Source organism: Acipenser ruthenus, chromosome 32 (genome assembly GCF_902713425.1).
Source record: "Acipenser ruthenus chromosome 32, fAciRut3.2 maternal haplotype, whole genome shotgun sequence".
In the NCBI taxonomy this organism is placed as follows: Eukaryota; Metazoa; Chordata; class Actinopteri; order Acipenseriformes; family Acipenseridae; genus Acipenser; species Acipenser ruthenus.
In genome coordinates, this window is record NC_081220.1 from 12511331 (window position 1) to 12536444 (window position 25114).

A 25114-nucleotide genomic window follows, 5' to 3' on the forward strand; every position below is an offset into this window, starting at 1 on the left:
TGAAGTATTGTTGATTGCTACAGCGTCAATGAACTGCATTTAAAAAAAAACGTACCAGTTTTTCACTCTGGAAATCTGGTAACCCTAAAAAAGACTCATACCAGCCATACAAAAATATCTCTAACGGAAAGTTTACTAAAAAGCAAAAAAATGTAGCAACTATACATATTTTCTCTTCATTTAACATGCATGAATGAATCAATGTGTCCAAACTGACCACTTTGCACATAACAGGGCGATTCATAATTGCGGCAACAAACTGTTTTAGCATCTAGAAAACTGTAGAGTGCGTAGAGATGCTATCACATGCAAAGCAGATGCATATGCACCGTTTGGTAACCAGATGTCGGTTCAGTAATGTAAATATGTACACAGAGCTGTAAACGATGCGAATGATGTATCCCTCTTTCATACTGCTTTTGTAATTGCGCGTGTACGTTTCCTATCGATGTATCTATTGTTTAATATAAAGTTATGGCAGGGCAGCTCCTCCATATATTTCACACAAACGGTTTTAAATTTCCTAAAAATTAAAATAATCCATGACCGAAGGCTAGGCCCCTACCGATATATCGTATCTCTTTCAAAACCATAAAAGACGAATTTTGACCGCCCACTGAGCGTCCGTACAAACGGGGTTTTTCACTCAGAAACACTTAATATTTGTCATACAAACTAAGCTATATTATTGATGTTTTCTTTCTCAAACTCCCTACCTTTTCTGATTCTGTTGCGTCTTGCAATTCTACGACCTTGAAAAGAAACAGTAGCTTCTTTTGTTTTCACCACAGATTTGTATTTTTACTGTGAAATGCGATTTTTAAACAGCGCGTTCCCGGCACGAGGGGGGTGTATTATTTTAAACTATCTGAGATAGTTCTGAGTTCTACACCGTCTGCGCGTTTCTGATTACAGTATTATAAAACAAATCAAACATATCAAATCCTGCAGGTAGGACTCAGAATTCAGTTGAAGGTTGGGACGTGATTTTCAGTCCTCCTCCAGTTAAGAACTAACCGCATGTTTTCAAAGAAAAATTAATACAGAACTAAAGAAAAAAATAGGTCTGATTATTTACATTTTAGCAACCTTATTTTTTTTTTTTAATTAAGATAATTATTTTTAAATCTATAGAAACTGTATTTGTAGCCTAATGAACTCGAGTCTCATTTGAAAATAAACGTGTCCTGTCAGGAGAACTTTTGAAACCAGGCAACAAACACTCTGGATAGCAGCTTCAAGGTACTGCATGCGACCCCCTTTTACCAATAAAAAATGACTGTGCGACCCACTGCCCTGTGTTACTGCAGAACAGTTATTATTGATAAGTAAATGCATTACAAGGCAATATCAACAGCACTAATATAGTAATTGCTTGTTTTACAGCCAACACTATAAAACAATAATACATTTTTAAAACGGGAAACGGAGGCTGAAACACTTGTCCTCCGAAACGTGTTCCTGCCAGCCGTCATTTTTCGCACTGCGGATCCATAGCGAAGCCCTATAGTGCCGGAGGACAACACAGATCTGAATGGCTCCACTGCAGACCCGCAGGCGCCCTATCAGCCACAGGGGTTGCTGGTGAACCGTGGATTCCCCCTGCCGACCTAAGTCCTCCCTACCCCGGCGGCGCCGCCCCCTGGGAACACCAGGTCATGGTCGGCAATGACATAGACTGGATTCGGACCTGCGATCTCCAGGCTATAGGGCGCATCCTGCACTCCACGTGGAGCACCTTTACTGGATGCGCCACTCGGGAGCCCCCCTGTACTTGTTTTTTAGTAAAGTGAGTGCAGAGAAACCTGATTCACAAAGGTGGGTCGACAGAAAAGGCAGATTGAAAACTCTGGGTATTCTTGTTGCACAGAAATCCCAAAGTTAGCAGGAGGTTGTCAACAACAAAATCTGAGCTTTAGTGTCACAAGAAATGTCCATCAATGTTTCTTCTGCTGTAAGTGGCAAATTAGCACTTGCAGTCGCTTCAGAAATAGTTTTTATCATATTGTAGCGTTTGGGGGGAAATGAAGGCGGCTCACACAAGATTTGCAGGTTCTTGAATTCCCGGTTTATCTATAGGCCCTATGTATATGACGATCACCGCGGGCTACAGTAACATACGATCTGTTTTGGAATTTCAAAAGCCGATTAGCAGGTAGAGAGCAAGTGAACACAATTTCATAAACGGATGGAGACAGTCATTATATCTGTGCGTCTATATCTGTGTCAAATGGAAGGCAATAAACTCAATAGTGAAGACATACGGTCAGTTAAAAGGAAGCTTGCTCAGACAGTGCTGTGTACAAACACAAAGACTGCTCAGACAGTGCTGTGTACAAACACAAAGACTGCTCAGACAGCGCTGTGTACAAACACAAAGACTGCTCAGTGAGGTATACAAACACAAAGACTGCTCAGACAGTGCGGTGTACAAACACAAAGACTGCTCAGTGAGGTATACAAACACAAAGACTGCTCAGACAGTGCTGTGTACAAACACAAAGACTGCTCAGACAGTGCGGTGTACAAACACAAAGACTGCTCAGACAGTGCTGTGTACAAACACAAAGACTGCTCAGACAGTGCGGTACAAACACAAAGACTGCTCAGACAGTGCGGTGTACAAACACAAAGACTGCTCAGACAGTGCTGTGTACAAACACAAAGACTGCTCAGACAGTGCTGTGTACAAACACAAAGACTGCTCAGACAGCGCTGTGTACAAACACAAAGACTGCTCAGACAGCGCGGTGTACAAACACAAAGACTGCTCAGACAGTGCTGTGTACAAACACAAAGACTGTTCAGACAGTGCTGTGTACAAACACAAAGACTGCTCAGACAGCACTGTGTACAAACACAAAGACTGCTCAGACAGCGCGGTGTACAAACACAAAGACTGCTCAGACAGTGCGGTGTACAAACACAAAGACTGCTCAGACAGTGCTGTGTACAAACACAAAGACTGCTCAGACAGTGCGGTGTACAAAAACAAAGACTGCTCAGACAGTGCTGTGTACAAACACAAAGACTGCTCAGACAGTGCGGTGTACAAACACAAAGACTGCTCAGACAGTGTGGTGTACAAACACAAAGACTGCTCAGACAGTGCTGTGTACAAACACAAAGACTGCTCAGACAGTGCGGTACAAACACAAAGACTACTCAGACAGCACTGTGTACAAACACAAAGACTGCTCAGACAGTGCGGTGTACAAACACAAAGACTGCTCAGACAGTGCTGTGTACAAACACAAAGACTGCTCAGACAGTGTGGTGTACAAACACAAAGACTGCTCAGACAGTGCTGTGTACAAACACAAAGACTGCTCAGACAGTGCTGTGTAAAAACACAAAGACTGCTCAGACAGTGCTGTGTACAAACACAAAGACTGCTCAGACAGTGCTGTATACAAACACAAAGACTGCTCAGACAGTGCGGTACAAACACAAAGACTGCTCAGACAGTGCGGTGTACAAACACAAAGACTGTTCAGACAGTGCTGTGTACAAACACAAAGACTGCTCAGACAGTGCTGTGTACAAACACAAAGACTGCTCAGACAGTGCTGTGTACAAACACAAAGACTGCTCAGACAGCGCTGTGTACAAACACAAAGACTGCTCAGTGAGGTATACAAACACAAAGACTGCTCAGACAGTGCGGTGTACAAACACAAAGACTGCTCAGTGAGGTATACAAACACAAAGACTGCTCAGACAGTGCGGTGTACAAACACAAAGACTGCTCAGACAGTGCTGTGTACAAACACAAAGACTGCTCAGACAGCGCTGTGTACAAACACAAAGACTGCTCAGACAGTGCGGTACAAACACAAAGACTGCTCAGACAGTGCGGTGTACAAACACAAAGACTGATCAGACAGTGCTGTGTACAAACACAAAGACTGTTCAGACAGTGCTGTGTACAAACACAAAGACTGCTCAGACAGTGCGGTGTACAAACACAAAGACTGCTCAGACAGTGCGGTGTACAAACACAAAGACTGCTCAGACAGTGCGGTGTACAAACACAAAGACTGCTCAGACAGTGCTGTGTACAAACACAAAGACTGTTCAGACAGTGCTGTGTACAAACACAAAGACTGCTCAGACAGTGCTGTGTACAAACACAAAGACTGCTCAGACAGTGTGGTGTACAAACACAAAGACTGCTCAGACAGTGCTGTGTACAAACACAAAGACTGCTCAGACAGTGCTGTGTACAAACACAAAGACTGCTCAGACAGTGCTGTGTACAAACACAAAGACTGCTCAGACAGCGCTGTGTACAAACACAAAGACTGCTCAGACAGCGCTGTGTACAAACACAAAGACTGCTCAGACAGCGCTGTGTACAAACACAAAGACTGCTCAGACAGCGCTGTGTACAAACACAAAGACTGCGCAGACAGCACTGTGTACAAACACAAAGACTGCTCAGACAGTGTGGTGTACAAACACAAAGACTGCTCAGACAGTGTGGTGTACAAACACAAAGACTGCTCAGACAGTGTGGTGTACAAACACAAAGACTGCTCAGACAGTGCGGTGTACAAACACAAAGACTGCTCAGACAGTGCTGTGTACAAACACAAAGACTGCTCAGACAGTGCTGTGTACAAACACAAAGACTGCTCAGACAGTGCTGTGTACAAACACAAAGACTGCTCAGACAGTGCGGTACAAACACAAAGACTGCTCAGACAGTGCGGTGTACAAACACAAAGACTGCTCAGACAGTGCTGTGTACAAACACAAAGACTGCTCAGACAGTGCTGTGTACAAACACAAAGACTGCTCAGACAGTGCTGTGTACAAACACAAAGACTGCTCAGACAGTGCTGTGTACAAACACAAAGACTGCTCAGACAGTGCGGTACAAACACAAAGACTGCTCAGACAGTGCGGTGTACAAACACAAAGACTGTTCAGACAGTGCTGTGTACAAACACAAAGACTGCTCAGACAGTGCTGTGTACAAACACAAAGACTGCTCAGACAGTGCTGTGTACAAACACAAAGACTGCTCAGACAGTGCTGTGTACAAACACAAAGACTGCTCAGACAGTGCTGTGTACAAACACAAAGACTGCTCAGACAGTGCTGTGTACAAACACAAAGACTGCTCAGACAGCGCTGTGTACAAACACAAAGACTGCTCAGACAGTGCTGTGTACAAACACAAAGACTGCTCAGACAGTGCTGTGTACAAACACAAAGACTGCTCAGACAGTGCTGTGTACAAACACAAAGACTGCTCAGACAGCGCTGTGTACAAACACAAAGACTGCTCAGACAGTGCTGTGTACAAACACAAAGACTGCTCAGACAGTGCTGTGTACAAACACAAAGACTGCTCAGACAGCGCTGTGTACAAACACAAAGACTGCTCAGACAGTGTGGTGTACAAACACAAAGACTGCTCAGACAGCGCTGTGTACAAACACAAAGACTGCTCAGACAGTGCTGTGTACAAACACAAAGACTGCTCAGACAGTGCTGTGTACAAACACAAAGACTGCTCAGACAGTGCTGTGTACAAACACAAAGACTGCTCAGACAGTGCTGTGTACAAACACAAAGACTGCTCAGACAGCGCTGTGTACAAACACAAAGACTGCTCAGACAGCGCTGTGTACAAACACAAAGACTGCTCAGACAGTGCTGTGTACAAACACAAAGACTGCTCAGACAGTGCTGTGTACAAACACAAAGACTGCTCAGACAGCGCTGTGTACAAACACAAAGACTGCTCAGACAGTGCGGCGTACAAACACAAAGACTGCTCAGACAGTGCTGTGTACAAACACAAAGACTGCTCAGACAGTGCTGTGTACAAACACAAAGACTGCTCAGACAGTGCGGTGTACAAACACAAAGACTGCTCAGACAGTGCTGTGTACAAACACAAAGACTGCTCAGACAGTGCGGTGTACAAACACAAAGACTGCTCAGACAGTGCGGTGTACAAACACAAAGACTGCTCAGACAGTGCGGTGTACAAACACAAAGACTGCTCAGACAGTGCTGTGTACAAACACAAAGACTGCTCAGACAGTGCTGTGTACAAACACAAAGACTGCTCAGACAGTGCTGTGTACAAACACAAAGACTGCTCAGACAGTGCTGTGTACAAACACAAAGACTGCTCAGACAGTGCTGTGTACAAACACAAAGACTGCTCAGACAGTGCTGTGTACAAACACAAAGACTGCTCAGACAGTGCTGTGTACAAACACAAAGACTGCTCAGACAGTGCTGTGTACAAACACAAAGACTGCTCAGACAGTGCTGTGTACAAACACAAAGACTGCTCAGACAGTGCTGTGTACAAACACAAAGACTGCTCAGACAGTGCTGTGTACAAACACAAAGACTGCTCAGACAGTGCGGTGTACAAACACAAAGACTGCTCAGACAGTGCTGTGTACAAACACAAAGACTGCTCAGACAGTGCGGTGTACAAACACAAAGACTGCTCAGACAGTGCTGTGTACAAACACAAAGACTGCTCAGACAGTGCGGTACAAACACAAAGACTGCTCAGACAGTGCTGTGTACAAACACAAAGACTGCTCAGACAGTGCTGTGTACAAACACAAAGACTGCTCAGACAGTGCTGTGTACAAACACAAAGACTGCTCAGACAGTGCTGTGTACAAACACAAAGACTGCTCAGACAGTGCTGTGTACAAACACAAAGACTGCTCAGACAGTGCTGTGTACAAACACAAAGACTGCTCAGACAGTGCTGTGTACAAACACAAAGACTGCTCAGACAGTGCGGTGTACAAACACAAAGACTGCTCAGACAGTGCTGTGTACAAACACAAAGACTGCTCAGACAGTGCTGTGTACAAACACAAAGACTGCTCAGACAGTGCTGTGTACAAACACAAAGACTGCTCAGACAGTGCTGTGTACAAACACAAAGACTGCTCAGACAGTGCTGTGTACAAACACAAAGACTGCTCAGACAGTGCGGTGTACAAACACAAAGACTGCTCAGACAGTGCTGTGTACAAACACAAAGACTGCTCAGACAGTGCTGTGTACAAACACAAAGACTGCTCAGACAGTGCTGTGTACAAACACAAAGACTGCTCAGACAGTGCTGTGTACAAACACAAAGACTGCTCAGACAGCGCTGTGTACAAACACAAAGACTGCTCAGACAGTGCTGTGTACAAACACAAAGACTGCTCAGACAGTGCTGTGTACAAACACAAAGACTGCTCAGACAGTGCGGCGTACAAACACAAAGACTGCTCAGACAGTGCTGTGTACAAACACAAAGACTGCTCAGACAGTGCTGTGTACAAACACAAAGACTGCTCAGACAGTGCTGTGTACAAACACAAAGACTGCTCAGACAGTGCTGTGTACAAACACAAAGACTGCTCAGACAGTGCTGTGTACAAACACAAAGACTGCTCAGACAGTGCTGTGTACAAACACAAAGACTGCTCAGACAGTGCTGTGTACAAACACAACACCACTCGAATATTCATAACATATTCCCATTTGTATTTATTTATTTCTGCAAAAGACACAAAACGTTTTTATTTTGTTATGATATGGTATTTAGTGTTGAAAAATACAACAATATAATTCTGCACTTTGTTCAGGAAAATGACAGTTGAGTGACAGCGCGTCAGATTGATTGACGCCTTTGATGTGAAAACAACTTGACGGCGTCACAGTACCCCGGACTCTTGGTGCAGGAGGAAGACCTAACTGCATGATAGCAAACACCATGACAAATTGAATTCAATGTGAGGCTATAGCACCCCAAACATGTATATCAATCTTGCCAGTCACCATTTGAAAAGAAAACCTTTTAGTTGTACCAGTAAATCCACACAGTTGTATTTTGTAGAGTTTTGTCTGTATGTGATGTCACAATGCAGTCCGCTGAAACGCGAGGCATGGAATGAGAACGCGCGCGACCTTGCTCATTCTCGTCAGCCAGAATAACACAAGTCAGTTCAGTTCTGAATTGTGATAAAGAGGCACGGTTACTGGCAAAATGGTGAAGAAAAAGGTGACGAAAGACTGTAAAAATAAACCGAAAGACAAAAATACACCCAAAGAAAATGGCAAACCTGAAGAAAAAGACAAACCAGAAAATAGGAAGAAAACCACAAACAGGAAGGCGCCACGCACCAGTAAGACATCATTTTTATCTTGCGCTTTGTTTCCTATGGAGAATGATGGATACATTTATATTTTTCATAAAACTGTTACTTCTAACTGTAAGTGTTGAACAAGTTTGTGTGTATGAAAGCGCCACCTAGCGGACAGTAGAGCCCTGCGCGCTGTATATTAGTGAAACTTTACCGTCCTGACAAATCTGATACTGTAAATAATACTGTTATCCCCCTCTCAGACAGTCAAAGCACTCTATATATAGTACAGTGCATTTTATACAATAAAATAAAGATGTACTAAAACTGGAATACACGCACAACGAAATATTTTTATATGCGTTACAACAAAAGCAATTGACACAAACCATTTTTCAAAGGAGCGTTACAGTGCCTACCCCCGGGGCCTAAACAGTATGTAGGCCATGGGTAGGCCACTCTAGCGTTTGTCCGCGTCTTCGCTATAACCGTGCCTTTAGATTTAACTAAACGCACTACAGCGCTTAATCGTGTACCATGCAATTAAACCGGGCTTGGAGGCAGGCAGGACTATTCGATTTGAACCAGGTTTCTGAGTGCCGCTGACCCGTTCCTCCACAGCTCTCCACCGGGTGTGCACCAGAGTGCTGCCGCGCTGCGCGACGCGCTTCCTCTTCAGCGGGCCGAAGGAGTTCCCGGTTACCAAGTTTATGATGGGAATGGGCTTCGGAGCGCTCTTCGGCATCGGTGAGTAAGAGGAGGGTAGCGACGGGGCAGCTTCACCTCAGAGGTACAACAAACCTGGACATGGGAACGGAAGGACGGTGGTAAAAACTATAAACTCAACAAATCCTATCGTCATCCAATAGGTAGCACTGATACTGTTATAGAATTAACAACCAACCAATAGTGTGCGTCTATGGCAGTGATATTATTGTGCTCACGGATGTGGCGGAAGCAAAACATTAAAAACGGGGTAAGATTAAAAAACAGGATCTTTAGCGTCTCTGGAAGGCATATTAAAATTCTGGTACACTTTCCTCAAAACTGGGACGATCCAGGGAAAATGGGGACAGGTGGCAACCATAGACAGGGGCTAGCTCTGCGGAGGCCAGAACCAGTACAGTACAGTACAGAGTGCGGAGAACCAGCGACCTGACACACCCGCAGACGAGCATCTCCACCGTAATGCAGGAGAGCCAGCCTCCTGCGCATTCACAGAAGGGTTGCCAGATGCTACTCATAAAATTTACCCTATTGGTGAACCAATTTCCCCCCGTTTTCAGACTTTTCCCCCCATTTACACAATACCTGTATTGGAAAGGGGGAGTTGCATGTACTGTCCTAGGATTCAAAAATAATTCAGGTGTTGCTGTAAATAACTAAAATATTAGGCATCACTAAGAAAGTTTTCTAGTCCTCGCTGTTAGAAATGCTGTAAATGTGGCTTGTGAATTTCTGGAGTATATGTGTGGTTGGTTGAAAGCTCCTGCAGTCTTGTCCCCTCCACTACAAACCATATTTAACATCCAGGAGGCTTCCTGACTTCACTGTCTGACAGCCTTGACTTCACTGACTGACAGCCTTGACTTCACTGTCTGACAGCCTTGACTTCACTGACTGACAGCCTTGACTTCACTGACTGACAGCCTTGGCAGCCTTGACTTCACTGCCTGACAGCCTTGACTTCACTGCCTGACAGCCTTGACTTCACTGACTGACAGCCTTGGCAGCCTTGACTTCACTGCCTGACAGCCTTGACTTCACTGCCTGACAGCCTTGACTTCACTGGCTGACAGCCTTGAGAAGGCATAGACAAGTATGATTCAAGCATTCATGACTCCTGTATATTTTGTGTACTTCGTCAGTGTTTTTAGATAATTGAATAAACTGTATCATTATTTATGAGGCATTGTTAAATTTAACTAAAACATAAATGCAGTAGAATTATTATTATTTTTAAATGAAGCAACTGCCGCATGTTTGTTTGTTGATTTGTTAGTTTGGATTTTCTTTTAAATCTCAATGCTTCTCTACCACAATTAATTTAAAATAATAATAATAATAATAATAATAATAATAATAATAATATAAATGCTACATGACATAGTACAGAATTTCTCTGAAAATATTTTCTGTAAATCAAGAGGAGCCATACAAAATCTACAGGTTACCTAACTACTATATTCAATGAAGTGGAGGCGTGTGCGTGTGTGGATGGGGGAGGAGTCAAGTGTAAGGCGGGACTTATGGTAAAAGGCATGTACTATTGGCTATTGCAGTAGGCCATCACTGTCAGAAGGCAAGGTTAATATTTTTAAAAAGATCATGAGAACACTATGGGAATGTACTAAGGAGCTCACTACAGAGGACATACAATCCCCCATTTTTAGCCCCCTATTTGAAAAATATTTCCCCCCACGTTTCCCCCCATGCAACATTTCCCCCTATTTTTCCCCCTATGGCTTTGATTTCCCCCTACAGATGGGGGGTTTCCCCCCAATCTGGCAACCCTGATTCACAGTTCTAGAGCTTTAAACCACATCACACCGACATTACAAATAGCAGGCGACTACAACGGAAGAGCAGCTCCCAGACTCCTTGTCAAGAATGAGGAAAGCACAGTATTGAGGTAACTGCAACTCAGAATGGTGGCAAACATCATAAGGACAGGTAAGAGGGCAGTAAAAAAAAGAGAAATGTAGACTACTTGCCATTGTGCTGCTCCCTCAGCTCTGTAGTCCCTGTCACATGACCAACCTCGTTTGCATCTTTAATTCATGGCCATGTCAAAACCGCTCTGGTAGAAAGGGCCTAATAAAGAGGCCTGGCAGGGTATATAATATGCTTTTAATTTCTACCTACGAAAACACACGCAGCAAACCACAATGACTGTTCTTCTTCCTGTGTTTTTAGTGTTGTACTATGGTCTGGTTCTCAAACTATCCATGTATGAAGAGCACAAGATCTATATTGTCTATGCTTTGATTGGTAAGTATCGACTGCAGAATTCAACGCCTGCGTCCCAAACACTGCGTTACACCTCACTGCTGCAATGAGCTTTGTGTCCAGCAGGTGACGAGGACGAAAAGTGAAGACAATTGTTTTTCACGGTTATCACAGATTTCACGTTTTCCGTGAGATTTACCCATTGCTAGTTCCCTGTGAGAATGCCCATTTATATATATACTTGTTTTTACTTACTCTCCTGAGCCTTTCTGAAGTCAAAATACAGTTGCGCTGTACTGATGAGCCCCAAAAAGGGCGAAACATGTATGCAGCTACTGTATTTTGACTTTTAAAACGCTGTGAATGTAGAAGCCGTTAGGCAACTTTCACACGATTTGGCACCCAATTGTACCAGTACTTGCATCAGCTTGTACTTGCACTGAACTGCTCCATACCTTGCTGCATTCAACTACAGCTCTTAATTATAACGACTTCCTGTATTTTGTAATTGCTCTTATGAAATCATTCTCATCCATTCATCGTACTTATTACGTGCTCATACTGGACTTCACTCGCATTAGCAAATCGTTTTCATGTCAGATTAACCACTCTTACATGTCATTATTTACTATAGTCTAGATTTTTTGCTCTTATTTGAATTTGATCTTTTGCTACTGATTTTATTGTACTTTACAACTGCTCCTATCTGTAATGTGATACTCTGTAATGTGATATTCTGTAATGTGATACTCTGTAATGTGATATTCTGTAATGTGATACTCTGTAATGTGATATTCTGTAACAATTTTAAATCGCCTTGGATCTGCTAATAAATAAATAATATATACAGTATATAAAAATAAATATTCCTGTTCACTGCATTTAGGAACCTGGCAGCTGGTTTGCTTCTGGTAAATGATGAACACACTGCATAGAGCTGCACGATTTATTTAAAAAAAGTACAGCCCTGTCTGTCTGTCTGTCTGTCTGTCTGTCTGTCTGTCTGTCCTGTGTTCCAGGAGTCTGTGTTCTGGGCTGGTGATTCTAACGCCTCTGTCTGTCCTGTGTTCCAGGAGTCTGTGTTCTGGGCTAGGGATTCTAACGCCTCTATCTTTCTGTCTGTCTGTCTGTCTGTCCTGTGTTCCAGGAGTCTGTGCTCTGGGCTGGGGAGTCTAATGCCTGTGTCTGTCTGTCTGTCTGTCTGTCTTTCCTGTGTTCCAGGAGTCTGTGCTCTGGGCTGGGGAGTCTAACGCCTGTGTCTGTCTGTCTGTCTGTCTTTCTGTCCTGTGTTCCAGGAGTCTGTGCTCTGGGCTGGGGAGTCTAACGCCTGTGTCTGTCTGTCTGTCTGTCTTTCTGTCCTGTGTTCCAGGAGTCTGTGTTCTGGCTGGGGATTCTAACGCCTGTGTCTGTCTGTCTGTCTGTCTGTCTTTCCTGTGTTCCAGGAGTCTGTGCTCTGGGCTGGGGATTCTCCTCGCAGTTCCGCTGCTCAATCCTGCTGATTGCTCCCAACATGCTGGGAGCCGAGGGCCGCGCCTACACCATGGTGTTTGTCCTGGCGGGGCTCTATCACGGTAAACACTCTGAACACCCTCAATAGTGTTTCATTCAGAAATACTAGAAGAAACGCAGTAAATTCAATAACAAACGACTCGACAGCAGCTCTCTTTTCCTTGGCGACATTGAGAAAGATTCTTAGTCAAAACGTTGAAGTTTTGTTGAAAAAAGAATGAAACTTGTTAATTGTGCAATAAGTTACAGAGGCTTTGCGTGTGGATGCAGAGTTAGAAACTTACATTCATTGTAGCTGAGAAAACAATTCAAATAACATTTCTCCACCATGCACATTTTATAGGTCTCAAATGTGCACTTTTGAAAGATACACCTGTCATATCAAAGATATTTTTTTCATTTCAAAACATGATATCAGGTAGTACACTGTTGTAGGTTAAAGAAAACTGATTGCAAGCCATGACTGTCTTGCATTTCCTGGGTCATTTCACCTGGAGAGAGAAATTGTCCCCACCCCTTCACTGGCTTCTTTCCTGTCAGTAACCAATCAGCTGCTTCCCTTATTGACTGACAGGCTTCAGCTGGTAACGTGACCCAGCTGGGGTGAAATGACCCAGGGAGTGCAAAGAGATAACCCAAGAATAAGGCATGGAAACTGAGAGCTTCGTTGAACCTGCAGCCGGACCAGATGAGAATACATGTGTGATATAATATCACATTAAAACTGCACATTAGAGTCCTATGGAGCTAATGGAAGTGGAAATGGCTGAGGTTTATGGAATCATTTTGCTAGCTACAATTACTTTAAACTAGCCTTGCCCCAGTCCTGGCTTTTAGAACTACAGTAGAACCTGTCATATCTGATTTATTGAACACAGTTAAACAGGCAGTTTGTTTTATGTGAAGTGACAGTAATTTCATCCATCGTGTCCTGCTTAGAGCCGAATTTACTGTTTTGTTTCCATCAGTACCGTTCAGTTGGTAGCAGCATGTGGAAATGACACATGCCAGAGGTCCATTGGTTAACAGAGGATATCGTATCTTACATGATACGATATCTTTGAGGAGATTGTGCTATGGGACCTGAAAGAGGATATTGTATCTTACATGAAACATCTTTGATATGACAGGTGTATCTTTCAGTGTTGTTGAAGTTGACACTCTGGGATCCTTCAAGAAGCTGCTTGATGAGATTCTGGGATCAATAAGCTCCGAACAACCAAACGAGCAAGGTGGGCTGAATGGCCTCCTCTCGTTTGTAAACTTTCTTATGTTCTTATGATCGGACATGACAGGTTCTACTACACCCTCAATTAAATACATTATTTACATGAGGCCTGTTTAATTTGCTCCTCCCCAACAGCTGCATGGATGACTCCTGTTTGTAAACCTGCACTGCCTGGCACTTTATTAGGACCTACACTTAACCTCTCCTCCCTACACCAACTGAGTGAAATATTAATGACTAAACAGATCCCTCGTGATACCTTCCAGCACCTTGTGGAGTCTGTGCCCAACCTGATATTAGGAACAGGTCCTAATAAAGAGACCAGGCAGGTGTATGTCCCTCAAGCCAGCTGGGGTGCTTGAATACTCTTTGTGTTTGTCCCTGATGGTGCTTGTTCTTTCAGGTCCCATAGCCAATATTAATAACAATGTGCAGGATGTCGCTTACTCGATGGGCTGCACTGTGGAGATGCAGGTGAATCACAGCAAGCAGATGTGGAGAGTCATGATGGACCCCTTCAAGCAGATGGTTCATGACATGGTGGTACGTACAGCACTACACCTCCCATCATCCTGCACTGTTAATGCATAGGCATGCTGGGAGTTGTAGTTTTTAAATTCTACCTTTAGCAGTGTTTCCAGTGTAAGCACACATAGTGCAGACTGAACTTTCACTGTATGAGGACTACAGCTCCCATCATCTTGCACAGCTACTGTTATTATAGAGGCATGCTGGGAGCTGTAGTTTTTAAATTGTTGGCAGTGTTTCAAGTGTAAACATCCATATATAGTACAGATGTCTGAACTTTCACTGGCAAAAGAACTACAACCCCCATCATCCCTCACTGATACTGCTATTGTAAAAGCCTGCTGGGAGCTGTAGTTTTTTTTAATCCTCCCCCCCATGCAGGAAGGGAAGAAGGATTTTGAGAAGGAGTCGAAGGAGGTTCAGACTAAGTTCAGTATGATAAATGAGCAGGTGATGGGAGAGTATGGATACAGCAATCTGAACTCTGAAGCTGTAAAGAAAGAGAAGACCACCCAAGAACGCTTTGACATTAAAACCAAGCTCCGCTGTGAATGTGAGTTAATCCAAGCTCCTCCGTGAATGTGAGTTAAACCAAGCTCTGCTGTGAATGTGAGTTAAACAAGATAACATGCCCTTCTAAAAGTTTCCCAAAGAAAAAGCATAGTGTAAGAAAAGCATAGTGTAGGCATGGAAAAGCATAGGAAAGCCTTGCAAAGCACAGAGAGGTATGGTAAAGCATAACTAAAAACTTGTCTAACAGACACGCACACAACTGTGTTCTATGATTCCTTCAGTAAAGTTCCAGTACAGTAAACCATATTGTTTCAACCTCTGGAGATATCAGTGGTCTTTTTTCACATATTCATTTTACTTTACAAACTGCTGGATCTCATGTAACATTGCTGTTTGGTTCTGCCCCCGGGAATGCTACGTTTTTGTTCTGACTCTCTCTTCTCTCTCCACTCAGATGTAGTAGAAGAAGGAGTGTATCGCTGTAAGGGGTGGTTTAAACTCAAATGGAAGCAGTGCATGGATACCATCAAAGTCCCCATCATAAACCACATTCTCTGCATACCAATGACCTTCGACTTTCTCTGCAACATCATGAAACGTATGGGCCCTCCTACCTTGAATTCACTGTCATATAACAATTCACTTTCATTGGGATCCCAAATCCTGCCATGGTTCTGCATACAGAAACGTCACAAAGGCTCCCATTGACAGCCACAACAACTTGTTGTTGAATGTCTCACTACGTTTTGTGAAGAAAATATCTTTCCTGTTTAATATTAATACATAACTATGAAACACTCAGTCGGGCTGAATTAAGAAGACATTGAAAACATTTCTAGTTGAAACGTCTGTCCTTGAATTTTTTTTTTTTTTAGTATTTGTGTTTAATATTTTTGTGCGTATGTTATTATTACCTATTGCTTGCTCTCTATCTAAACTGTTGCAAAAAGAGAGTGCACTGATACAACTCATTAAGCATCTTAGATTACATTGTTCATATTAAAAATCATTCTTATTGCAATGAGTACAGGAGCTTCAGATTGTCTTCCATGGAATATGTAACCAAGGCTTGATCAGCCAAAGTGTCTTCATAGAAATAAGAACCAGCGCCACCTAGTGATCTGCCACTTTGGATTAAGTTTCCTTTTGTATTGCTTGCAATACTGTGCACTAGAGCAGGGTTTCCCAACCCCGGTCCTGGGGACCCCTTGTGTCTGCTGGTTTTCATTCCAACTGAGCTCTCAATTACTTAATTAAACCCCTAATTGAACTGACACTTTGCTTAATTAGACCTTTTTAATTATTTTCGGCTCTTAAACAGTGGCAGATTTCAAGTTAGCTAGAACATGTTACAAGTCTAATTAAGCAAATGATCAGTACAATTGAGGGTCTAGTTAAGTAATTGAGAGCTCAGCTGAAAACCAGCAGACACAGGATTGGGAAACCCTGCACTAGATGACAATACTTTAAAGACATTTCAATGCTCTAGCCCAGGGGTCTCCAATCCTGGTCCTGGAGAGCCGGTGTCCCTCCTGGTTTTTGTTCCAACTGTACCCTAAATTACTTAATTGGACCAATTAAGGACATATTAGAAACTTAATTGGTCCCATTAGTCTAGCCTATGCTACATATATCTATAGCAGGCAACTAGAACTGAAGGAGAGCTCCTGAACCATTGTAGCTGCCGTTTATTGTAATGTGTCTGTCTGTCTGCATTGATAATTTCTTAAATCTTACCTCTTTCGCACTTCCATTATCTAAATAGGACTTAAATGTGCAGTTCTGAAAGAAACACATGTTATAACAAACAGGTATTTTAATTTTGATATGATATCTTGTACTATTTTTGTTTAGCAAGATCTCAGTTTCTATGCCTGATTTTCAGGTTATCTGCACTTCCTGGGCCACCTCTGCAGCGTTTTCTGGGTCATGTCACTGGCTGAAAGTGTCAATCAATAGAGGAAGCAGCTGGTTGGTTAATGACAGGAAAGAAGCCAGTGAAGGGGTCCATTTCACAATCCAGGTGACCAAGGAAGCGCAACATTAACTGAACATTTTTTAGTGTATTATTGAGCAAAGGTAGCACCGGGTATAGTTTTGAAATAAATACATTTCTATAACATGTGTTTCTTTCAAAACTGCACATTTGAGACCTATGTAGGGAATGGAAATGCATGACCTGTAAGAGGTCTGATTATTTTGTTTGCTACGATCACTTTAATAATAATTTCCCTCTTTCTGAAACTGTGTTAGCTTATTGAACTGTAAACTGATCCTCATTTCATTTTATCTCTGTGCAGTTATGACGAAATGGTGCAAGGACAAGATTCCTGTTGAGGGGAACTTTGGTCAGACCTACGATATGCTGAACGACTCTGTTGAGCACATGGGGGATGAGTTCAGTTCCTCGATGGTAGTGAAGGTATGTGTTTAGAATCAAGATAGTCCTTCTGGTTCTATTCATCCAATATGGAGTTAGCAGTTTTCTCTAACTCTGCCTGAACCTGGCTTTCAGCTTGTCTGGAGAATCCTAAGTGTCGGCACTGAACACCCGTTCTCATTATTTTACCACCACCCTTCTCCTCAATTTAGCCCAATTACTCTCCTTCACTGCAACAACTCCCCAGGAGAACTGAAGGTCAGTGGGGGTCCTCCGATCCCCAAGCCAGTCGTCGCTTTACACCCAGGAGCTCCACAGCGGACGTGAGACACTCAGGGACTTTTTAAGCCATTTAAAGGAAGTACATGTTCTTTTCTTCCAGAAAACTGAGCAGGAATCTCTCGTTGGAATGAAGTTTAATAAAGCACAGATCACTGAGGACCTGAAATTGAAGCTGAACAATAAGAAAACTCTGCTGAACAACGTGATGGGTTTCATTCAGGTCCTGCTCTCCTGCACCTTCGTTTTCATCTTCATCTCGTACGTAATTGTAGCTAACAAAACACTTCCATAATCCTATTAGCTACATAGCTCTCAAATATACAGCCCTCCTTTCTTTTTTCTCTAAATCTGCCTTTACCCGTCTTTGAGCTGCTTTGAGCTCATCTGGATAATCCTAAAAGCCCGGACTAAACATGCCATTCAAATCATGTGACAATGTGACCTTTCAACTTCCACCTACTCTACATTAATATAGACAGTGAGAGTAGGTGGGGCTAGTTGAAAAGTCACATATGATGTGAATGGCATGAGGCAGGCTGTTCAGCGCCTGGCATTTAGGATTCTCCAGACAAGCTGAAAGCAGCTCAAAGCCAGGTAAAGGCAAATAATTAAAAAAAAAAGAAATATTGGAACAACAGAACCCACATGGAACGCTGGCAAACAGCATAAAATAGTAAGGTGAATATAAAATATAAAACCATTTAACATCACTGTGTTATCCCTCTTTCTGCTGTTTAAAGGGCCTTCGGATACAGCAATAAATACAACAGAGATATCCGCTTTGACAATATCTATATCAACACCTACTTCAGACAGATAGACGCACGCAGGAAGAAGCTGGTGAGACGCACAGATACACAGAGCAGTGCAGTGCGTTACACAGATACACAGAGCAGTGCAGTGCGTTACACAGATACACAGAGCAGTGCAGTGCGTTACACAGATACACAGAGCAGTGCAGTGCATTACAGATACACAGAGCAGTGCAGTGCGTTACACAGATACAGAGAGCAGTGCAGTGCGTTACACAGATACAGAGAGCAGTGCAGTGCGTTACACAGATACAGAGAGCAGTGCAGTGCGTTACACAGATACACAGAGCAGTGCAGTGCGTTACACAGATACAGAGAGCAGTGCAGTGCGTTACACAGATACACAGAGCAGCGCAGTGACTTACACAGATACACAGAGCAGTGCAGTGACTTACACAGATACACAGAGCAGTGCAGTGACTTACACAGATACACAGAGCAGTGCAGTGACTTACACAGATACACAGAGCAGCGCAGTGCGTTACACAGAGTAGTGCAGTGCGGTACACAGATACACAGAGCAGTGCAGTGACTTACACAGAGCAGTGCAGTGACTTACACAGATACACAGAGCAGTGCAGTGACTTACACAGATACGCAGTGCAGTGTGTTCCACAGATACACAGAGCAGTGCAGTGACTTACACAGATAAACAGAGCAGTGCAGTGCATTACAGATACACAGAGCAGTGCAGTGCGTTACACAGATACAGAGAGCAGTGCAGTGCGTTACACAGATACAGAGAGCAGTGCAGTGCGTTACACAGATACAGAGAGCAGTGCAGTGCGTTACACAGATACACAGAGCAGTGCAGTGCGTTACACAGATACAGAGAGCAGTGCAGTGCGTTACACAGATACACAGAGCAGTGCAGTGCGTTACACAGATACAGAGAGCAGTGCAGTGCGTTACACAGATACACAGAGCAGTGCAGTGTGTTACACAGATACACAGAGCAGTGCAATGACTTACACAGATACACAGAACAGTGCAGTGACTTACACAGATACACAGAGCAGTGCAGTGACTTACACAGATACACAGAGCAGTGCAGTGACTTACACAGATACACAGAGCAGTGCAGTGACTTACACAGATACACAGAGTAGTGCAGTGTGGTACACAGATACACAGAGCAGCGCAGTGACTTACACAGATACACAGAGCAGTGCATTGCGTTACACAGATACACAGAGCAGTGCAGTGCGGCACACAGATACACAGAGCAGCGCAGTGACTTACACAGAGCAGTGCAGTGCGTTACACAGATACACAGAGCAGTGCAGTGCGGCACACAGATACACAGAGCAGCGCAGTGACTTACACAGAGCAGTGCAGTGCGTTACACAGATACACAGAGCAGTGCAGTGCGGTACACAGATACACAGAGCAGTGCAGTGAGTTACACAGAGCAGTGCAGTGCGTTACACAGATACACAGAGCAGTGCAGTGCGGTACACAGATACACAGAGCAGTGCAGTGAGTTACACAGATACACAGTGCAGAGCAATGCGTTACACAGATACAGAGCCACACTGACCTCTTTGTGCTTTCAGGGTAAACGGCACCTGCTTCCCTTCAAGAAAGCGGAGCGCTGTGATTTCATCTTCCCCTGGAGCCTCTCCATGCATGCCAGCGAGATCAAGATTTTCGTACGTTCACCGCATTTCCAACCTCATAAGATCCGGAGAAAAAATGGGAGTGAGAAGTACCCGATTTGCACTTCCATCAGCTAATTCAGTCTCAAATGTGCAGTTTTGAAAGAAATACGTGTTACAGCAAGCATATATTTTCTGTTTAAAACATGATCTGTGGTACGACTTTAGGTTAATAGAAGGTATCAGTGAGGTCATCTGTTACCCTTCCTGGGTCACTTCAGTCTGTAGAATGTAAACTGTACCGAAAAGTAACTATTTGTAACATTTGTTTAAGTAACTTTTTGAAAGTAACTTCCCCGACACTGCAGAGGGGATTGTGAGTAACTGTTTCTGTTTCAGATGATGAGTATGCTGCAGATCATCCCACTGGCTATCTTCATTGGGACCCTGCTAGCTATCGACTGGTCCCTCTACAAAATCTTTAGGGTGATCCGGAAGCACTCGTACACAGAGTACTCCTTCAGCAGTGAGTCTATGGTTAGGATACATGAGTGCTAGCTGAGTGATTGTAACAAATAAAACAACAATTCCTCCTGCCATGTCTTTCGGGTGAGACGTTGTTGTAAGTGACTCTGCAGCTGATGCATAGTTCACACACCCTAGTCTCTGTAAGTCGCCTTGGATAAAGGCGTCTGCTAAATAAACAAATAATAATAGTGAATAGGTATTTAGTCCAATGGTCTGGGTTCATTTATGCTTTACCATAACTATCTGGGCTTTAGAAGGCTTACCTTTGCTTTTCCACTGTGCTTTATTACACTTTGCTGTGCTTTTACTGTGGGAATCTTTCATAAGGGTGCTCTGTAATTCCATTTGAAACCCTGTTTTGTTTTAATGCAGGCAGTCACCACATTGAGATCACAGTTGGAGGCCGGTCCATGTTAGCTACTCTCCTGCGCAAGACCATTGGAGCTTTTAACACATCCTCCAATATAGAAATCAAAACAAACAACTTGCGTAAGCATTTCACTTTTCTAGTAGATAATTAGACCTGCATACTGCGTCTGCTCATCCAGTATCGAGCAAAATACTATAAAAAGTGGTCATTTTTCCATATATCTGGAAACCCGCTTACCCGATTGAATGAACATTATTTAGCATTGAGAATATGAGGGTATATGGAGGAGTCTGTCTGTCCATACCTCAGTCCAATACAATATTTTTGCATATGTCTGGAGGACCGCTTGTTAAATTGTGATGAAACTTGGTATTCTCATTATTTAGTTACTGGCTGTATAAGACTGTATAACTATATAGAGATGTCTGCCTGTACCTCTTCCATGATGTTATTAAGGCTGGCATATCTGTTCTCTCAATGACCAGTCTCTCCAATACAAAGTACAGGTGACATTCAGTGCGGTTGTGAGTTGGTTTTTTGGCAGCGCTGTGTTCTTGTCTCGTGTCTCCAGGCTGCCTGCCTGACCCCCAGGCTATGAGCCGCTCTGACTACCTGTGGACCACCCTGCCCATTCTGGCCATGACCCTGCTGTGCTGCCTGCAGGTCTACACCAGCCGCCTGCGCCGGGTCATTGCCTCCTTCTACTTCCCCCAGGTCAGCGCTGCTTGAAATCCTGGGCTGGGGGAGCAGCGAGAGCGTTGCTACTGCTATTAAGAGGGAGGGACAGTGGCTAGCACGGCTTTAATAGGGGGCAAGTGATGATTTTGCCAGTGCAGTTTAGAGGTAAGAAATCGATTTTCAAGCCTTTTTTTAGCACTCCCAAAGTAATTGTAGCTAACACACTTTATGAAATGATTTGTTTAGCTGCAAACACTTGAAAGGGGACCAGTGTTGCTAGATTTAAAAGCCTTGGTTAGTGTTCCTTTAATTAAGGACCAGTGATAATATTGCTAGTGCTTGTAAGAAAATGCATTTTAGATTCCTGGGTATCCCTCATTTAAAGAGGGACCAGTGATAGTGTTGCTAGTGCTATTAGAAGATAAGGAATGGGTTTTAGAACCTCAGTTAGCTACCCTTTAAAGGGAGGCCAGTGGTCATGTTGCTAGATGTATTAAGACTGAAGAGAGTGGGTTTGATGGGGCGCTGTGGTCATGTTGCTAGATGTATTAAGACTGAAGAGAGTGGGTTTGATGGGGCGCTGTGGTCATGTTGCTGGATGTATTAAGACTGAAGAGAGTGGGTTTGATGGGAGGCTGTGGTCATGTTGCTAGATGTATTAAGACTGAAGAGAGTGGGTTTGATGGGGCGCTGTGGTCATGTTGCTAGATGTATTAAGACTGAAGAGAGTGGTTTGTGTGCTTGGCAGAGGGAGAAGAAGCGCACCCTGTTCCTGTACAATGAGCAGATCCGCAAGAGAATCACATACGTGGAGACGCAGCGTAAGAGGATCATGATGAGAGCGCGCGTCGGGAGGGTCCTGGTGAGGGAGCGACCACCGGAGTATCTCACTCCCCTCTCCCCTAACCCTCCCCTGACCCTCACCCTAACCCCAACCCTAACCGTGGCTCAAACTCAAAGGCTAATCCGAGCACCAACCCTTACTCTACCTCCAATGATAAGCCTAGTCCTAACCCTATCCCTAGCTCCAACCCTGCCTAGCCCTAACCTTAACCCTAGTTCCAACCCTGCCTAGCCCTAACCTTAACCCTAGTTTCAACCCTGCCTAGCCCTAACTCTAGCGTCAGCCTTAACCCCCTAGCTCCATCTCAAAGGCTAACCATAGCTCCAATCCTTACTCTAGCACTCCAACTCTAACCCTCACCCCCCTCCCTCTCCCCCTCTCCCCTCTCCCCTCCCCCTCTCTCTCCCCCTCTCCTCTCTCCCCTCCCTCTCCCCCTCTCCCCTCTCTCTCCCCCTCTCCCCTCTCTCTCCCCTTCTCCCCTCTCTCCCCTCCCTCTCCCCTCTCTCTCCCCTTCTCCCCTCTCTCCCCACCTCTCCCCTCACTCTCTGTCCTCTCCCCCGCAGGCTCGCTCAGTGATGGGCTCTCTGTATCGCTGGTCCCCGTGTCTGCGTTGCTGTGTGCGTCGGCGCTGTTTCGTGTGCTCGGAGGTGCAGAGCAGGCTGTCCTTCGTGTGTCCTGCGGAGAGCTGTGGCACTGTGTACTGCAGGCAGTGCTGGAAGGACATGCGGCAATTCTGCTTCGCCTGCACCTCCTTCTCCGAGTTCATCTCCGATGACGGGGACAGCGAGTACGACATGAAATACGCACATTAAAAACAACAAGATACCGCAATCTCACCAGACTGTCACATAGTTATACTATACATCTCCCATAGTTTACCCTGGTTTGCCATGTTTATTAATATGCTTTATCATGCCTCGCTGTTCTTTACAATGCTTGCCGATGCTTTACCCTGCTTTCACTGGGCTGTATTACACTTTGCTGGGCTTTTACTATGGGACTGCTTTCTAAGGGTTATTGTGGGAAACATTTATTACAGAATATTCACAGACAAACACACACAGACAAGTCCACAGACACACACATGTTTATAACTGAATTGCTTTCAGTTTTTGAAGTGTATTGTAGAAATGTCATCTCTGCAATTAAAAACCACGTATGTTAACATTGAAACGTTGTCTGCTTTTTTTTATTTACCTTTTTAAAACTGTCTGGCAGGGGTGCTGGAACTAGGGGTGCTGGGGGTGCAGGGCTTACAGTTTTGTTCAATGTCTTTCAGCACCCCCACTTTAAAAATGGTTCCAGTGCCACTGCTGTCTGGCCTCTTTATTAGGACATAAACCTAGTGTCTAGAAGTAACACATTACTGTAATTTGATTACATTTTTTCAGTAACTTAAACGGTTACTTTTTAAGACAGGTAACAAAATGCTGTAACAGATTACATTTTATGTGAAAAAATAACGTAGTTACTTTTAGTGTAAAAAAAAAAAAGCACTAATGCCTAAGAAAGCGCTTCAGCAGTCAAACCCTGCCTGTCACATGAACACGCTTTTATACCGTCTCGCTAGAAAATTACATAAGAAATAATTAGACCTGCAGCCTGACCTAAAGGAAATATCTCTGTAAAATGTAAACTGTCTGAAAAGTAACTATTTGTAACCAGGGCCAGCTTTAGGGCAAGGCGAGCAAGGCGGGCAAGGCGGCGACCTAGGGCCCCACACTAAGGGGGCCCCGCCGCGTCACAAATTGTATGACGTCTTCAGAGTCGAAACAGTCTCGAGAGTATTATGTTGGCCCCTCGTATGTACGAGTCCACCATTGTAAAAGGAAAATCAAAAATATAAAGAAATTCAAGTCAAGCGGCAACAAGGAGCTCTGCTGCCGCATCTAGACAAACCGCCAAATAAAAATCTGCTTCGGGAAGCAAATGAATCCGATTCAGACACAATAATCATCTCCAAAATACTGATTTCTGCTTACCGATGTAAAGTTACCACATTTCCACCTTCTAACTGACAAAGTGGACGTATTTCATTATGTGAGTGTACTCGATCATAAGAAATTTAGGTATCGCTTTATATTGCGTGGCATAAATTCATATTAAATAGGTATGCAATTGCATATTAAATGTATGTTAAATTCATATTAAATAGATATGCAATTGCATATTAAATGTATGTTAAATTCATATTAAATAGATATGCAATTGCATATTAAATTTATGTTAAATTCATATTAAATAGATATGCAATTGCATATTCAAATTATGTTATATTAATATTAAATAGGTATGCAATTGCATATTAAATTCACGTTAAATTAATATTTAATAGATATGCAATTGCATATTACATTTATGTTAAATTAATATTTAATAGATATGCAATTGCATATTAAATTCACGTTAAATTAATATTTAATAGATATGCAATTGCATATTCAATTTACGTTACATTAATATTAAATAGGTGTGCAATTGCATATTAAATTTACGTTAAATTAATATTTAATAGATATGCAATTGCATATTAATTTCATGTTAAATTAATATTTAATAGATATGCAATTGCATATTCGAATTATGTTAAATTATTCCTTGTTACTTTCCATTAACATTTAAGTCAGATTAACTGTATTTTCAATAAGGTCATGCAAACAATGTGAAATGATAGGTATCAGCGACAGATTAAATGTTTGGAAGTACACTCGTAAATGCAGCGTGGTATAAAATACAGCTGCTCCTTGGCTAGGATATTCAGAACAA

General features: G+C 43.3%; 1 protein-coding gene across 1 annotated transcript; it reads left to right on the forward strand.

The window, feature by feature from the left end:
* Positions 1–8032: 8032 nt before the first annotated feature.
* Positions 8033–23160, forward strand: LOC117395208 (E3 ubiquitin-protein ligase DCST1). The gene is made up of 15 exons (XM_059006003.1): positions 8033–8171; positions 8751–8876; positions 12521–12649; positions 14219–14358; positions 14725–14896; positions 15311–15454; positions 17157–17278; positions 17619–17776; positions 18259–18358; positions 19887–19982; positions 20328–20454; positions 20829–20945; positions 21398–21540; positions 22253–22366; positions 22912–23160. The coding sequence occupies exons 1-15, from the start codon at positions 8033–8035 to the stop codon at positions 23158–23160; spliced, it is 2076 nt and encodes a 691-aa protein (XP_058861986.1).
* Positions 23161–25114: the final 1954 nt, after the last annotated feature.

Excerpts from the sequence above, each read along its gene's own strand:
- LOC117395208 (XM_059006003.1), top strand. The coding sequence starts at position 8,033 with ATGGTGAAGAAAAAGGTGACGAAAGACTGTAAAAATAAACCGAAAGAC. Across the intron at positions 8,172-8,750 it reads CAGGAAGGCGCCACGCACCA|CTCTCCACCGGGTGTGCACC; the intron begins GTAAGACATCAT and ends GTTCCTCCACAG. Across the intron at positions 8,877-12,520 it reads CGGAGCGCTCTTCGGCATCG|GAGTCTGTGCTCTGGGCTGG; the intron begins GTGAGTAAGAGG and ends CCTGTGTTCCAG.